Source organism: Chroicocephalus ridibundus, chromosome 2 (genome assembly GCF_963924245.1).
Source record: "Chroicocephalus ridibundus chromosome 2, bChrRid1.1, whole genome shotgun sequence".
Lineage (NCBI taxonomy): Eukaryota > Metazoa > Chordata > Aves > Charadriiformes > Laridae > Chroicocephalus > Chroicocephalus ridibundus.
In genome coordinates, this window is record NC_086285.1 from 24,206,247 (window position 1) to 24,224,073 (window position 17,827).

General features: G+C 39.0%; 1 protein-coding gene across 1 annotated transcript in view; it reads left to right on the plus strand.

Moving 5' to 3' along the window:
- The first annotated feature begins 371 nt into the window (after positions 1-371).
- Positions 372-17,827, plus strand: part of RUNDC3B (RUN domain containing 3B) — a 55,746-nt gene continuing 38,290 nt past the window's right edge. The window contains exons 1-3 of the mRNA XM_063324779.1: positions 372-750; positions 7,429-7,544; positions 16,978-17,111. Of these exons, the coding sequence (XP_063180849.1) occupies positions 647-750; positions 7,429-7,544; positions 16,978-17,111 (354 nt within the window). The 5' untranslated portion in view covers positions 372-646. The remainder of the gene's footprint in view (positions 751-7,428; positions 7,545-16,977; positions 17,112-17,827) is intronic.

Below are 17,827 nucleotides of genomic sequence, written 5' to 3' on the forward strand. Positions count from 1 at the left end.
AAGCCCACAACTTCACAGACGCTTAGTGGGCTACAAGACTCACTCGGGTGGTCCTGAACTCCGCTGACAGGTACCGAGTGAGAGGACCGGGACGTTTGGCAGAAGGGGAGGGCAAGAAGCCTCCCACAGACGCCCCTCCTCTGCACCTGGCGGAGCGCTTCCCCTTCCTCAGCCGGGAAGGCGACCCCGCCACCGCCATCGCCATCGCCATCGCCACCGCCATCGCCATCGCCATCGCCATCGCCTCAGGTGCCGCCAGCGCGCTACCCTCCCGCCCGCGTCCGTTAGCGGCGCGCGCCCCTCCGGAGCGTCGGCCGTCGGCGGCGCCGCGCCGCGCCCCTCCCGCGCGCTGATTGGCTGGCGGCGCCGGCGCTCTGCGGCGCTGTGATTCCGAGGCGCTCTGGCCGCCCGGCTGCCGGCAGCGGAGCGGAGCGGGGCGGGGGGTGGCCGAGCCGCCCCCGCCGTGGGGACCTTGGCGCCTTCTCGGCCGACTGCCTCGGATCGGGCGGGGGGAAGGAGGAGGCGCGGGGAAAACACGGGGGTCTCCTCCTCTGCGTGCGGCGGCGGGCGCAGCATCCCCGAGAGCGGGAGGCCGGGAACAAAGGCTCGGCGCCAGCCCCGGCGGCTCCACCTGCCCCCGGCGGAGATGGCATCCCTCGGCTTAGGGGGGCTCAACGTCGCCGCCCGCAGGAAGAGCGTCCCGGCTCGCAACGCCGCGGTGGAGAGGCGGAACTTGATGACAGTCTGCAGGTGAGCCGCCGGGCCCGGCCCGGCCCTGCCCTGCCTGAGGGGACCATTCCTCTCGCTCTCCCCGCTCTGGGCGCTGGCAGCCCCGCCTGAGGGGGCCGTTCCGCCTCCTCCCCGTGCAGGTGACGGGCGGCCCCTGCTCGTGGCGGCCGCTCGGGGGCGGGAGCGCGGGCGGCAGCCCCGCCGCAGCCCGCGGCCGCCCTGTCAGCGGGGGCGCCGGCCTCCGGGGAGGTTGTTGCCGGCCTCTGGGGGCACGTAGGGGCGGGAGAGGACAATCTCCTCCGTCCTGACTCAGCTTCTTGGGGAGTGTTTGCCTGAGGGGTGTTGCCGCGGTGCCGGAGCACACCTGGCATCGGGGCCTTAAATGGTTCTTTGAGGGGTGGAGGGTGGTGGTGTGTGTGTGTGGTTTCGGCACCTCGATGGCATTGCTGGGCCAAAGCCGTGTGGCGGGCAAGGCATGGCAGACTGAACTCTCGGCAGCGTTGGGCTGAGGTTTTTCATCTTCGCGCAAATAGAATTTGGGGTTTCGTCGATTTCTCTTAAATCGATGCGGTACGGACGCTTTTAAAATTTAGAGTTGGCACGTATTGGACGTGAAGCGAAACCTAAAACTGTTCTTCCAGGCAGCTGTGGAAGTGTCTCACCCCCTGCTCTTGTTATCGCACTGGTGCCGCAAGAGCGGTCCCAAGGAGGCTGCGTTCAGGGGATATTTTTATCTCCAAAATCTAGTTCAGGAGATCTGCAGTACAGGCTGGAGCTAGTGAATTCAAATTTTTTTTAGCATCTTAGCGCTGAGCTTATAGAAGCATAATAATAATACTTCCTGTGGCTGTACTTCTAAGCATTTCCACTCCTGTCATTGTTGAATTCATGCAGCATTTCCAAGCGTGCAGTACTGACCCATTACATCATGGCAAACTTTTAAATACATGAATATGCTGGTAGCAATGACTTTGTTAGTTCATGTGTTTCAACTACTAAATTCTTAAGTTATCAAACTAGACTATTATCTGGAGAAGGTCTTCAACAGCTTCATACGAGCTATGATATAATTTTTGGTCTCAAAAGTTTTAGTAATATACCAGGACAACTGTTAGATAATTTTGTACCCTCACCACTTCATGCTGTAGCAGTATTTTAAAAAACAGTTTGGGACCCCATATTCTTCTTTTTTTTTTTTTCTTCTATTGTTAATGGGTTTTTAAAAGTGTGACTGTCTCTCTGGCTACTGAAAGAAATTTGCTTCAATACTCCTTCAAGTCCTAGTATCTGGGTTTCAGAGTAGCATCGATACTGTTCTGTCTTTTCCCAGGCTTTTATACATACCTCTACTTTTAATTGTGGAAAATGCATGCAATAAAAACATAGAAAAAGAAGGCTTTTATCAAACTTGCTGAAGCAGAACAAATAGAAGAAACAAAAGTTTTCAGTTTCACTGTTGTTACAGAGATATAGATATTGCTAATGTACAGGCTTTTGAACATACCAGCTTTATCATGTAATGACATCATTGTATAGGATATAAACAGTTCTTTTAAAAGGAGTATGTTGTATTCTGCAGAGCTGGCTATTTTTTTCTGCCTCCTCATTTGAGAAGAACTCTTCTGTAGTCTGTGCTGTTACATTTTATTTTTTAGTTTCTTTATTTCATGTCCTTGTCCTGCAGTTGAAATGATGTTGTAACATATTCAAAGATGCTTAGAAATCTGAGGGAATTCAGTCAAAGACATATGAAACAAAGAGCTACTGCAGAAACTACTTGAAATTGTCATATTTTAATTATTTTCGGTAAAACAATTTCATTTTTCTGTGTCTTCACAAAACCTGAAGTTCCTAGTGTGTGGATACACCTTAAAATTTGGAAGGGATGATGAGGAAAGAAGATTTGTGTTATACTTTCCATACATGTGTTTATATTCTTATTCTGCCAGTATAAGAGTGAATGTTTAAAATATTTCTGTTCTTTACTGTAGTTATCACACATTTTCTATTATTGAAAAGTGTTATTTGTTAGGAATAGCCAAATTAGTATAAAAACCAGTAAGATAATAGACCTTTCCAATCAAAATCCTATGAGAAGGTGCAGAATTTCTGGTAAAAATTTCTCCAATTAATTGATTCAATTAAATTTGGATGGTATGGCTTGCTACCCAGTGAAGGTGAGAGATCACAAGGAAGATATTCTTCTGAATTACCATCTGTTTACAGTGTCAAATAATGAACTATTTTTGTCAAAGCTTCGATTTAGCAGATTTTAACTTAATATATTAAGTTATTATAAATATATAAATAAATATATTAATTTTCTTACAGTGATGATATCTAACTCCTCATGTGGATGTGGATAGCTTCTTATTTTCACAGCTTTGGAAGGAACAGTTTGTTTCCACTAAAATTCTGAGTGGCACTGTAGCCATGGGAAGTAACGTAGTTAACTTAAATTCCATAAACCAATTGCATGTGAAAATACACGGTTATGTTTGTGTTACTGCACAGCTGTGATTTAAATTGCAATAATTCTTAGGATTTTTTTGTTTGAATAAGTAATAGATGTCCTAAGCTCTGTCTCTCTCCCTACCTTTTTTCCCTAAAGTTTGATGCCTTCCATTTTCTAGTAAGTGCTGGGATTTTGAGGTTGTACTAGGTTGTTCACCTTGTTTTAATCTAGTCTTCCCTAAGATTCATAGATCAAAGATCCATATAGCTACAGAACCACCAAAAAAGTAGAGACAGGCCTTGGAAGTGAGGGTCATAGCTCAAATACAGAATGTGAACGCAGAATTGAACAATTGTCAGGAAACATATTTTTAAAATAGTGATTTTGCTAATATGCAGAAGAGCTGTTGCAGTGACATTGACCCTTATCTAAACTGTCTGATTTCATGTCCAAGCCATGTCTTCCAGCATAAGAGATATTAGTTTATAATCTTGGGGATTATTCTATATTAATAGTTTATGTTCTTTAAAATGGCATTTTATGACGTTTCCCAAATTGAAAGCTAAATAAATCTGACAGAATCCTTCCATTCATTTGAAAACTGAGAGGAGCAGAACCTGACAATGAAAAGTGACAAATTCATATAGCAGTCAAATTTTCTACCTATTTGCTTTTTGATTATAGAGGCTTGTTGTTGTTCTGAAAATAAGCCTATGGACCTGGAATATATCCACAAAAGGCTTGGCTTTGGTTTGGAGTTATTCAAGAAATTTGGGAGATCTTTTTGTGCATTTTGCAACACAGTGGAAGAACCTACCCCAAAAAGATTGCTATAAGTCTTTCTTATTAAAGAGTGTTTTCCTCTTACATAATTCAGGTGGTCTTTTTAAGGTTGGAAAATGCTACTGTTTCTTCATCTTTTTTTTTTTTTGTCTCAAGGAAGACTAGATTCATGACAGAAGAATATTTAAAAAACTGAAAATATCAGCGTTCACAAAGGTTGTTTAGATGATATTGGAATCTCTTCAACGGCAGTTACCATATGGAAAAAAAACCCCAAAACCAAAAAACAACCCTGTTGTTGCCATGACACAATGGGAAATGATTGGATAAAAGACGTTTTTTAAAGAGTCTTGAAGCAACAGGTATTGGAGCTATATTACTCCTCTGCTCCTACAGTCCACCAGAAAGTTCATCTTAGAAAATTTTAAGTTTGTTTTTGAGCCGCTTCATTTTCTCATGCCTTTTTGTTACCATTTCTCTGTTAACCTCTGGTGTGTAGGTAGACTGTCGCTCTGGAGGGCGGTGCTGCTGTAGCAGCCCGTTGGAGAGAAGATGAAGGTGGCAGCAACAAAGGGAAACAAGAAAGCTGCTCTAACTCTACTTGGATGTCTTTTCTTTGTAGCCCTTGTGTTCTTTAGACCTGACCTGTTCTCTCTTGACTTTCAGTTCCCATGTCGTTCCACATAACTGTGTAAAAGCATAGGTCTCCTTTTCTGGGGTGCCATACACTGGAAAGAACATAAGAGGCATCTTTCATGACTGAGTAAAATGGCTTACCCAGTGCTTACTGTGTAACCTTTTTTCAAAGGCATCGCTTCTACATACCTTAAATCCTTCTTCCAGTCTGTGTGGTAAGCACGGTGAAGCGTGACTATTATGCAAAATGTGTTTGTGACTTTTAATTTAGACTTATAGATATGTTTGTCTCTCTGTAGTACTGGAGAAAAAAAGAAAACCACAGGAGTATTTGCCTAAGAATTTTTTAAAATATCCCCAAAAATATTTCCTGTAAATCAAATTTTGTATGGTAGCACTGTTATCTTCCTGGTCTATGGAAATTAAGTGTACATACTTGCACTCCCTGTCTGTTTTCTTAAAAGCCAATTTCACCCAAACTTGACATAGCTATAAAAGTTGTTCAGTTTTTTGGTGAAAGTGTAGAGTAGAGAGATGGAAATAAATCTTTCTGTGGAGGGCGTGGTGGCAGTAACATGAGCACTTAAAAGACTACCATTAACGATGATGAGCTGTTAGACTGGCTTTTCTAATAAGACCCTACGTATTTAACAATTGTATCCTTAAAATCTAGGTATCTTTATCTTCAATAGAATTGCAGAATGCTTTAAAACTAAAAAAAAAAAAAAAAAAAAAAAAAAAGAAATTACTTATATGTGATTTTTAGAAATGTATGTGAATTACTTGTTTTTTCTTGAATATATCTCCATTTATGAATATGTGTCCCATACAGTATTAACCTGTGAACTTGTAAGTAGGGCTCTGAATAGAGAAAAAATAGGCATAGCTACATATTATACACTACTTTGTTTTGCAGTTTATGGATGATCGTGTCTCTTGAGTTTTAAGATGATATTCCTATATATAGTCCAGTACATTACACTGCTAACTCACTTGTCTCTCTTGTGTATATCACCAGTGAGTGAGTGATATGCTGCACCTTCTCTTTTTCAGATCTGCACGATGTGGGAGGAGTCTTCTTGTTACAGTTAATACTGTATAGCCTTGCTATATGGTTTTTTTTTTTAATTAAGAAGTTTTTTTATAGATAATTTCACTGCTCTTGTATAGCTTTGAGGCAGCAGTCATTACTGCCATTAGAGTAGACAATAACAATAATACTGAGCAGGTAGAAATTTACTGGTGGGCATGCATGTCTCTCACTTACTCAAAATTGGTTAAAAATGTGGAGGAGTTCAAAACTGAGTCATAACTTGGCGCTGCAGAAGCAGCTTCCTCCCCCACCCTTCTCACTCCTAATTCCTGTCCTGCTAAAACCACTACATCAACAGAAACTGCAGGAAAGGTAGGACAGGGAGTCTTTATTCAGAAGTTTACTTAGTATAGCATAATTGAATTGAAACTCTTGAAATTTACATGACAATTTAGTTGGAGCATAATTAGTTTCATTTAGTAAATGAGCATCAGGAGGCTGTGCTGACTCCACTGAGGATGCGGTTTAGTTACTTTTAAAATACAAAACATTTGAAAATAGTACTGTTGGTTTAAGGAGTCTCATTTCTGCCCATGCCTATGTAGTGTGCTGCTTCTGCAGCTGTGCCATAGAACTGTTTGTGTTGAGTACTAAAAATCTAGATCAGTTCATAGTGAGCCCCATTAAAATAGGACTGGCACAACTGAGGGGACAGTGTGCCCAGGTATAAAGCCTGGGATGAGCCGGCAGAGTGACAACTTCCTAAACTGGTACTGTTGAAGTTTGGGTGTTGTGAAAACCATCGCCTCAGGCTCTAGTATGGCTCCATTAATACAAGTAAGGATTGTTGCAAAAAACACAATAAATAAAATAAACATTATTTTCAAAGTTGAGGACATATGAAACTTGCCTTGAATCTGAAAACTGAAGAACAAGGAGAAGAAAGTAAAATAAAAATGGATTGTGATTAAAATGAGAAGGCAAGAGAAAAATCAATTTTTGTCATGTTTCTTGAGATTTAAACTCTTCTTCTGAATGAGAATGAAATTGTGTAAGTTCAGGTGTAACTAAACACAGTTAACATTGTCTAATTGACATCTTGTCTGCTTTTTACAGTGGCTTGATTCAGCCTTTCCAATTTCAAATGTTAGATCATTTAAATTGATAGCTTTTCTGGCATAATAATGAAATAATATGATGCTGAATAGGGATTACCCCCATTCACAGGGAAATCAGCCTGTCCAAGTTAATGCACAGAGTTAACAGTGCATAAAAATTCACTGTTTTGTAATACGTTTGGATTATTCTTGCATTAGGATGAAGTTACAGTGTTCTCGTAATAGGATAGAGTTTATACTTCTGATTCGTGGGCATGGATTTTGAGAATAAAAGGAGCATTGAGTGAAGTGTCAAGCGAAAATCATGATCTTTAGGATTACAAAGAGAAACTAATGTTGGATGCTTTTGAATGCTTGTTTTTCTACAGTTTTATAACAATAATTTAGAGAAAAGGAAAATAATTAGAAAATAACTAGCTCACTTCTACATAGAAAGCATGGGGATTTTTGTTTTGGTTTTGTTTTTAAGACTTTGTGCTTAAGACCAACAATGATGATTGCATTTCCAGGCCATTTCTCAATGTGGTATGTGTTTGCATTGCTCTGACTGAACTTGAAATCATCAAGGTGCTTTTCTGGTTCTTTGCTTGTTTGATTTATACAAACTACTGTCCTGCTATAGAGGACCCATAGCTATCCATATAATTTATGATTGTCCTGTACTTTTGCTCTAGGTTTTCAGTCAAGACTCTGATCGACCGTTCCTGTTTTGAGACTATAGATGATACTTCCCCTGAATTTAATAATTTTGCAGCCATTCTGGAACAGATTCTAAGTCATCGACTGAAAGGTATGTTAATTAGCTTCCTTACTGGTGATGTTTTTGCCATGAGAATTTGTTTATATGAAACCAGTGTACATCTGTAGAAACTCCTTGGTGCTGAATAAAGGTTTGGCTTGCTTTGTGTGTCTGTCCCTTTGCTGTTGCCTTTCTATTGTTTGCATTACTGTGGAAAAGTCAAAGAAACAGTTTTTGTGAAACGTTTCCAATGTTCCTGTTGGAAGCCTTCTTGGCTGGTAATTAAGCAAGTGGATGTTGCCATGGTGCTGAGCTCTGTCTGCTTTTCTGCTGTATGATAAGGCTTTGTCTTATGAGTCTGAAAGACAATTGTAGTGTTTTCTGCTTTAACAGAAGCTATAGAGAGCGTATGTGTGGTGCTGCTCCCTTTTCTTTCTCCCTTCCCTGCTTTCATTGCCTTTTCCAGATAACTGTGTTTAGGTCCTTTCATGACCATCCCCCCACCCCCTTAGTGAAGCTGGTTTTTGCTACTGGAATGTAATAGATCTGGATTAAGTTGCTTTTGAGAAAGGTCAGTTGTTGATTTTCCTCTTGTATCGGTCAGATGTTGTTCTAATTCAAGAAAATGTCTGTTTGCTTTTTCTGATTGTTCTAGAGGAAGCTTTCTTGCTAAAAGAACAAACTGTTCCTTAGCAGTAACAGTCGCTAGAAAAGGACTATGAGCTTCTCCTCGTTTCTCAGTTCTGTGTATGGTTTCTGAAATTGAGGAATATGAAGGACATCATAATCATCTAATATAGATGTGTAAAATGACAACCTACTCCTTTTCATACTTTTGCTTTTTAATATTCGTAAATAAGCTTTGTGAACAATATTGTGTGTAGGCTGACGTTTGAGTAGCACAATTACTACCTGCTGTCGTTCTGTCAGAGAAGGGTGGGGGGAAAAATCACGCAGTGGGGTTAGGAACATAGTGTTTGTCACATTGTGACAAAGATTATTGAAGTGATTATGGGTATTTAGCAACTTGACACTGCAGAGAAATTGCTCTGTTTTCATCTCACCCAGCTTCAGTGATATTTGAGCAAAAATCAGTATCAAATTTTTTTATTCCCCCCCAACATTCTTTCGCTTCACAGTCTATTATTGAGGACAGGCAGTACAGAGAAGCCTTGATAGGCTGGCAAATGGGTTGCAGGCAAATGGAATTTGCAAGTAAAAAATTATTTCAAATAAGAAATAGCAAAAATCAAAAAGCTAAATTGTTGTTTCAATCTTCCTCTTGTAATTTCCAGTATGATTTTCTAAGTTTGCAGAGTTAAATAAAAATACAGAAAACACAGCAACTTGTGCGTTGTATTGCAAACAGGAACACTTTGGTAATAAGCTAGATCACTATCTATTCTTTAAAACTTGAAAGGGAAATTGAGATAATAAATGTACCGTGACAATTCAAATTTTAAAAGGGTACATATTATACAACACAGGGCTTGAAAGAAATTGCATTTTATCGATGGAAATGACTAATATATTCTGAATGCATACTTCGTGTCAGTACAAACACACTAGAAGCAGACTGGTGATTGCAGCGGGTTGTATAAAATGTTTTAAAGCAGGCAGAACATACATGATCTGCTTGTCTATGGTAAGATAAATGGCTTCATTGTATTAAAGTTGTCAGGGTAATCCCATGGCAGTGTAGTTAAATGGATGGTACAGATTTGAAAGTTTGAGTATATAGACCTTTACTTTCTTAATGCCATGGCAAATAACATTTCTTAATCTTTAACTTCCTTCAGAAGTACTGGGTGAGGAAGGAAGAATTAAAAAAAAAAAGTATTTAATTTGCATTGTAAAGGACTAAGTTTACTTTTATTAGAATGCTTTTAGTGGCAACTGTCTTTTCTGACACTAAATGTAATGTTTTTAAGGAGCAAAGCATAGTCTTGATGGAATACATTGACTGTTGCTGCTTATTGGTTTTGTGTTCAGATAGGATCCAGACAAAAGAAAAGGCAAGGAAGAAGGATAGGCGTTTTAAGGGGAAAAAACATTGAACTCCAGAATTAGAATTTTATGCTTTTTCCTGAAACCATTGCAATTAATAATTCTGAAATAATAGTTTTCCATTCCTCATCCCCCTAGCTGTTCTGCTAAAAATGTCAGTTATAGCATTATGAGCAGCATTTTTAAATTGATTTTTGGTAGGTAACTGATCTGATGTTGCCAGCTCCGAATAGCAAAAGGGTCATGAAACAACATTTATAGTAGTTTGGGTGGTCTTGTTAGTTTGATTTTTTTTTTTATTTTTATTTTTTTTCTTTTCAGAATCATTGAAGAATTTAGTTTGGAAAGTACCTTAGGAAGTCATCTAGTCCAACCTGTTGCTCAAAGCACGGCTGTCTCAGATTGCTCACAGCATTTTCCAGTTGAGTGCTGAAAATTTCCATGACATTTCTTAAACTCAGTGCAGTTTCCTACAGACTTATTTCCCCCACACACACACACACTTCGTGCTTACCTTTCCCTGATACTGGCCACGGTCCTCACTGGATCCTGTGGTGAGCCAGACCATGAAGTCAAACAGGCAGAAAACTAATGACTTTCCCCATAGATGCACTTCTTCAACCCAGCTGCTCATTTTCTTAAGAGTGATTTAGAAGTGGGTGTTTGCTTAATAATAAAATGAGGTCAGCATAAATATATCAGTTCACACAACAGAGATCTGCGAATGCTGCTTGAACACAGGTATCTGTCCATGTGATACAGAAGACTTAGTGCATATGGCACCAAAATAGTTCCAAAAAAGGTAACATAATATGTCATGGCCAAAAGGCTATGTCTGTACTACCTTACAGTTACATGTACATCGATGCCAGTAAGTAGCAGTCAGGAATAGGCTGGTGGTGTTAGAAAAAGCAATCTGGCGCTCAGCCTATTTTTGAATTGCCCTAAAGAAGAGAGAGTAAGCTGTATTAACTGTCTTTCCAGGGATTGCAAGCCATTGACTGCCTTCTGCTCTAGAAAGTGGAGAGATACTTATGCCGGTACTGTCTAATACTGTATGTGTAGCATACCTGGTACTTCCTAGAAGTGTTGGATTTATCATGAATGCAGAGTAGACCAAATATGGTAATGAGGAGGATATAAAGCATGTCCTCTTCCTGTCATTAAAATAAGCTTTGCGGCATGCCTGCTGACCAGATCTGATACTATTGGACAGGACAACTGAAGATCTTGAAAAGGTAGGAGAGAAGGAGTAACAGGAAAAAATATGAGTGACTAATTACTCTCTTCTTCCTTCTCAGGAATAAGAATTTGCATGATTCTATAATACAGCAGAGAGTAAGAGGTATTCTGAGTGGATGCAGAGACAATGTATTTGAAGGTCTCTGAACCAAATAAGATCTATAGTCCTGAAAGGGATTTTACAAATTTGTATACAAATATATGCATGTGTGATAATATTTAAAGCAAGCTGGGTAATTTCAGGAGGCATTTTTTCCCCCAGAGAGTTGTTTGGAATTTGTTCCTTTCTTAACCATTCTGTACTGTGGAGATTAAGATGTATCTTGTAGTTGTCTTGGTGGTTTCATGTTTTCACTGCTGGCCACGGATCTTTCAGGTGTATTTCCTGTGAGTGTCCTTTTTATGAGATCAGCTAAGTATAGTTAGTGCAGAAATGGTAGGGGCATCAAAAAGTGTTCAGCAACAGAACTTGGGATTTGATCACAGATATATCCTAGCTGATTTAAAACCTGAAGTCAATTCAAAGTGATGTATATATTGTTTGTACTAGATCAGTGGTGTATAGTTTTCTGCCTTTTTCTATCACTTTAAATTGGTTTTGAGTTAGTACTGAAGAACATTAATAACTATTGTAGATTTTTTTTCTGGCCATCATCTCAAATGTATTTCTGAAAACTATTGTAATGTGTATGTATTTGTTGACTTACTATGTTTTCATTATAATATCCCTTACAGCAAAATGTGTTTATATCCAAACTGCTAGCCAGTATGCATGCTTAGAAATAGTTTTGGTATATAAAATAAGTTCTGTCACCGACAATGTATATAGTGCATCTTGCTTGTGACTTCTTTAATTTTTGCATGGTTACTGTGAGCGTACTTATCATCTATACACTTAGTTGCATTTACCTCTGTCGCTGCATTTACCAGTATCGTAAATTATTAAATAATTCATTTTTGAACTGACTTTTCTTCATCTGCAGTGCACAATTTATCCCTTCCCTTATGGTTTTTATTTTACTTATTTATTTTTAGGAAGGAGAAAATAAAAAAGAGCACTTATTACTACCTGTTATTTCATGTAGTCTCTTTCTTTTTAAGCAATGAATATAATTTTTATTAATCAAAATTCCGTGAGTTCTAATAATTCAGGTTACAAAGGGAAAGGGTATGAATTATGTCTGCAAAAGACAACTTGCACTTGTAGGTCTAGGTCACAGGTGAGGAAGCAGGGTTCTTGGTTCTTGGAGTAAGATGCAGCTTGTAATGCTGCTCATCCTGAGAGACACAAGTCTGCTGGATAAAATAGTTAAGGTAATGGAGATATAATGGGGGTGAAAAAGGTAGGTTAAGGAAATAAGAGCTGAAGGCACTGTTGTCATGAAAAAGAAAGTCTAAGCATATAGCTGCTGTGGCCCTTTATTTGCTATATGCTATTAGCAGAATAGCTTTTGTTACTAGATTAAACATTTATACACGCATAGTGACCCTATTACTGGTTTTGGCTAAAAAGAAGTAGTAGGGCTCTTGTGTAATTTGTGGTTTAGCCCATTCTCTGTTCTCCTGTATGGAGATTTAATTTATAATTGTCTTGGAGGACTGGCTTTATGAACTACTCTAAATTTTTAATTTTTAATGACCCTTTCTGTAGGCCCAAAATAAAAGACTGGGTATCACAGAAATTCCTCAAAGGACTAGCATGCCAGTTTATTACCAGCAAGTTGTATTAAGACTTATTTTTAGCAGGATAGAAAACTTTGTTGTGAACTAAATAATACAGGGAAGTCTGGAGAAAACCTGCCTATACCTTAGAGCATCCTCATCGTTATTACTTTGTAACTGTAGAACTTTGTAGATATGAAATTGGACTGTGATTGAGTAGGCATCAAACTGTTTAATGTCTTATTTGTGAATAATTTCTTGGGCATGAAAAAAGATCTGCAGCAACTAGTGTTGCAGATGTTCCTATCTAGTTGTCAGACTGGAGCAGAAATGAGTTGATACAAATAGGTGTGTAGCAGTATTCAAAAATGTGGTGAAATAAAAAATTTTCACAATATTATTTCTATTTGCTTTGCAGTTCCATAGACAGGAGTTGAAATAATTTGACAATGTTTAATATTAAACTTGCAGCTTTCATGGTTACCTAATAATTTTGTTTGGCTGACAAAAACAATAATACCATTCCTGTTGGAATAGCTGTCAGTTTTGTATCTTCTGATGACATATAAACTTCACAGCAAAGACGACATACTCTTTGTCCTTTGGACTTCCCAGGAAACTTACTCTTTCCATAAGTATAAGGAGTTGACAGTGTGTACACTAGAATTAGCTTTCAAGTTTATTAGGACCCTTTAAAATTTAGATATGATTTTAGAATCATAGAACAGCCCAGGTTGGCAGGACCTCGAAAGATCATCTGTTCCAATCATTTGCGGGAAAGGGAGCCTAGATGAGATTATCTAGCACCCTGTCCAATTGCATCTTGAAAACCTCCAGCGATGGGTACTCTACCACATCTCTGGGGAGGTTGTTACAGTGAATGATTGTTCTTACTGTAAAAAATTTCTTTCTTAAGTTGAGATGAAGCCTCTCCCAGTGCAATTTTTACCTGTTGCCCTTTGTCTTCTCCGTGTGGCTTCTTGTAAAGAGAGGGCCTCCATTGTCTTTGTAGGCGCTCTTTAAATACCGGAATACTGTGATGAGTTCCCCTCTGAGCCTTCTCTTCCATAGGGAGAGAAGACCTGACACCTTCAGTCTCTCCTCATGGGGCAGGTTCTCCAGCCCTTTGAACGTCTTCATGGCCCTCCTTTGGACCCTCTCCAATCTGTCCATGTCATTCTTGAATTGTGGGGACCAGTACTCCAGGAGGAGTGCTGAGTAGCGGGAGCTGTTTCATTCCTCGTTCTTGAGAGTTCCTTTGGCTCGGTACATTGAGTGCATTGAGGGTCAAATAGAATTTCATACACTGAAAGCTTTTAAAATTGTAGGGAATATCCAGCTTTATATCTTATTTAGTAGTTATTAAAATACATTCATACTATTCTAGGTCAGTTTTTTCCAACATTTTTCTGTGTGTAGTATGATTAAGGAAGTTTTTCTTCGGATGGCATTAATTTCTAGAGTGTGGGCAAGGTTTAAAGTTGTAGGGAGCAAATAGTGAACTATAGAAGTTCTTGGTTTACAAAAGGTCCTAAGCCGGCTGTTACTTTCAAGTGAAGACAATTCCTACTGAAGTCTGAAACCCATCATACCCTGTCGCAGAGCTGGCTGCGAGATGAGTCCGCTGTTATGTCAGAGTATATTGTAATTATGGACAGCTTGCTGTGTTGATCAGTGTAAGTCAAATAAGCGCTATGCGCTGGTATGTATTTCTGTTATAAAGGTATTTTTATTTTTAAATGGTGTGTATTTTTCAGGTGTTCATTAGTAAAAGGAATTGCTTTGAATTGGTGATTTCAGAAAACTATAGAGTGAAACCATCTGTTTTTTGCAGAATAAATTCTGTCCTTAAGATAATTTGAAAAAGCTGCAAAAGTTATTGTGTGATATGCTTGCCTTTATTAGTTGGCAGTGGAATTGGTGACACGAAGTTATCTTCACACTTAAGTTGCGTTTAATTTTTCAGGTATAATCCCCAGGGCAAAAATGTTTCTGAAATGGTAAACCATATGAAAAATATCTATAGCTTCTCATGTTGTTAAAACGCTGTTGAATTTTTCTTGCTGTCCGCTACACTTGGTATTTCAACAAAAATAGTAAGTTCGTAAGAGTGCTTACCTCATGGAAATTCTTTTATTTTAGTCCTTAGAGCTGAGAAGATCTGAATCTGCAGTAACTGAAGCACCTTGGGATTTTGTTTTTCCTTTGGCATATTGAGTAGTATATATTAATTCTTCCTGCTTGCCTTTTTTTTTTTTTTTTACAAGTCTTTTGTCAAGCTTTGAATTTAATGAATAAATCCATGTAGCAAAGTAAGCAGATGGACCACAAAGTGAAGTTACATGCACCCGCTAGGGAATAAACCCCACCGTTTCAATTTCTTAAGATCAGAGGAGACAGATCTTTGACACTACTCAAAGTATGCTTGGAGCTAAGATAAGTCATGCTAGATAAAAATATCCTTGTCATCATACTTTGGCATTTTATGTTCAGTATGTACGATTTTCAGTATATATGGTCCCCTTTGTCCTTTGGATGGTCACACTCAAAAAGTTGCAGTCAATGGCTTGATGTCCAAGTGGCAACCAGTGATGAGTGGCATTCCTCAGGCGTTGGTATTGGGACCGGTGCTGTTTAACATCTTTGTTGGTGATATGGACAGTGGGATTGAGTGCACCCTCTGCAAGTTTGCCGATGACACTGAACTGTGTGGTACGGTCGACATGCTGGAGGGAAGGGATGACAGGCTTGAGGGGTGTGCCTGTGCAACCCTCATTAAGTTCAACCAGGCCAAGTGCACCTGGATTGTGGCAATCCCAAGCACAAATACAAGCTGGACAGAGAATGGATTGAGAACAGCCCTGAGGAGAAGGACTTGGGGGTGCTGGTGGATGAGAAGCTTAACTTAACCGGCAATGTGCACTTGCAGCCCAGAAAGCCAACCACATCCTGGGCTGCATCAAAAGAAGCGTGGCCAGCAGGTTGAGGGAAGTGATTCTGCCCCTCTACTCTGCTCTGGTGAGACTCCACCTGGAGTACTGCATCCAGCTTTGGAGGCCCCAACATAAGAAGGACATGGACCTGTTGGAGTGAGTCCAGAGGAGGGCCACGAAGATGATCAGAAGGCTGGAGGACAGGCTGAGAGAGCTGGGATTGTTCAGCCTGGAGAAGAGAAGGCCCCAGGGAGACCTTATAGCAGCCTTCCAGTACCTAAAGGGGGCCCACAGGAAAAGTGGGGAGGGACTCTTTATCAAGGATTGTAGTGATAAGACAAGGGGTAACAGTTTTAAACTGAAAGAGGGGAGATTTAGATTAGATATCAGGAAGAAATTCTTTATTGTGAGGGTGGTGAGGCACTGGAACACATTGCCCAGTGAAGCTGTGGCTGCCCCTTCCCTGGAAGTGTTCGAGGCCAGGCTGGATGGGGCTTTCATCAGCCTGGTCTAGTCAAAGGTGTCCCTGCCCATGAGGGACACTAGATGATCTTTAAGGTCCCTGCCAACTCAAACAATTCTATGATTTGCAGTATCAGTCTAATATATTCTTTCTTGGAATCTGAGCTTTCTAACAGGAAAAGAATTAAAGTCTTTCTGATAAATTAGTAAAGCTTCAGAACTACAACTCAGGACTCAAAATAAAATAAAATTAGCTTAAAAATAAGATCTCATGTTATATGAAGAAAAGGTTTTGCATATACATAATATGGCAGTCGCCAGAGGGCAATGTTAATCTTACTTTTTACATACCTGTTTGCAGTTGTAAACTGTTCAGTCTGAAAAATGGGGCTGAACTGTTCCATCTGTGATGAAATTTATTTTGTATGGACCAGTTGCAAGTAGTATGTAATTTTGCCTTTCATTTTCTAACTTCAATACATTGCAAGCTGGAAAAAAAATTGAAAGATTTTGGTTAAAGTGCCAGAAGAGATATTGATTTGCTCAATTCATTTTGGTCAGCATCCTAAGGAATGTTCTGTGTCTACTCAAAATAAATTGTGACTGCAAAACATTTTGGTCATGCATCAATTTCTCCTTCAATGAAAGCCCATTTTGAAAAATTCCAATCTGCTCCTAAAATAAAGACAACACTACCATAGCAAACAGTGGTCTCTTATTTATATATATGTGTGTGTGTGTGCGTGTATTTTTTTAAAAAGTATTTTTTTTAAAGAACAAAAGTCTCTTTACTTGACTGTATTGGTGAAACACATGGTACTACCTAAAACAAATAATACAAATACTTCTTGCATCATATTTTTTAGTCACAATAGCGTGTGCTCTATTGTGATTTAAGAGTCCCCTGAAGAACTCTTGAGTATTATTATACCATACTAACAAGGAAAAAAAATGGCAAAGTACACAAAAGCCCCAAACTTTTCTTTGTGCACCAGTGAGCTGCATAATGCAAACTTTTTTACACTTGTGAGCCAGTTTTCAGTAGGAATTTATGGTCTTGCTAGTGTAAAATCCTGTCAGCGCAGGCAACCTATAGGGGAGTATTTTAGTTACGTTTATCTCAAATAAGCACAGAGGGAGGTTCATAAATCTTTACATATCTTGTATTTTGATTTAAGGTCAGATCACCTGGTTTGGCTATGAAAGTCCTCGTAGTTTCTGGGACTACATCCGAGTAGCTTGCCGAAAAGTCTCTCACAATTGCATCTGCAGTATTGAGAACATGGAGAATGTCAGCTCTTCTAGAGCTAAGGTAGGGAAGAGAAAGGTTAAATTGACTTTTTTTTTATTATATTGTTCTGTGTAAAATATAGATGACATTTCTGTACCCAGAAGAAAAACGTATTACTAAGCTTGCCCCGCAAAATTTTTCATTGTTTGAATAATTATTTTTTTTATAGGTACCTAGTAAATATTTACTTTAAAAACCCCCACTCTTAAATCTGAATATGTTTCCTTTTAAATTTATGTTATTCAGTAAAATAAATCTCAAATTCTCTATTTGGTGAGCATGTTGTATTATAAAATTATTGCCTTCACATTTTTGTAAATTAGGTTCACGTGGGCATGCCTAACAAATACTACTTTAAAATTGTAGAAATGTGATTTATTTTTTTTTCCCTAACCTAAGTTTCATTTTATTTTGTAAATAATTAATGCGCTAATAGAAAAGGTGTGATCAGCTCTTGAGTTTGTTGGTGTGATTGTGCAGAAAGCCTTGAATAGATTTATTTGCTAACAAAGATCCATAGTTTTAAAGGATCTATATAGAAATAACATAATTTCTGATTGTAGGTATGATGGAAATGTTAAGGAAGTAACAATTTAATATGTTTATATGCCTATGAATTGAATAAGAATAAGCTTTAAACTGACCTATCATTAAATCTTAATAATGTGAGATAGTATAGACCAACATCTTAAAAAGAAAAAAAATAAAAAATGCTGTTGGACAGAGTTTACGAATTC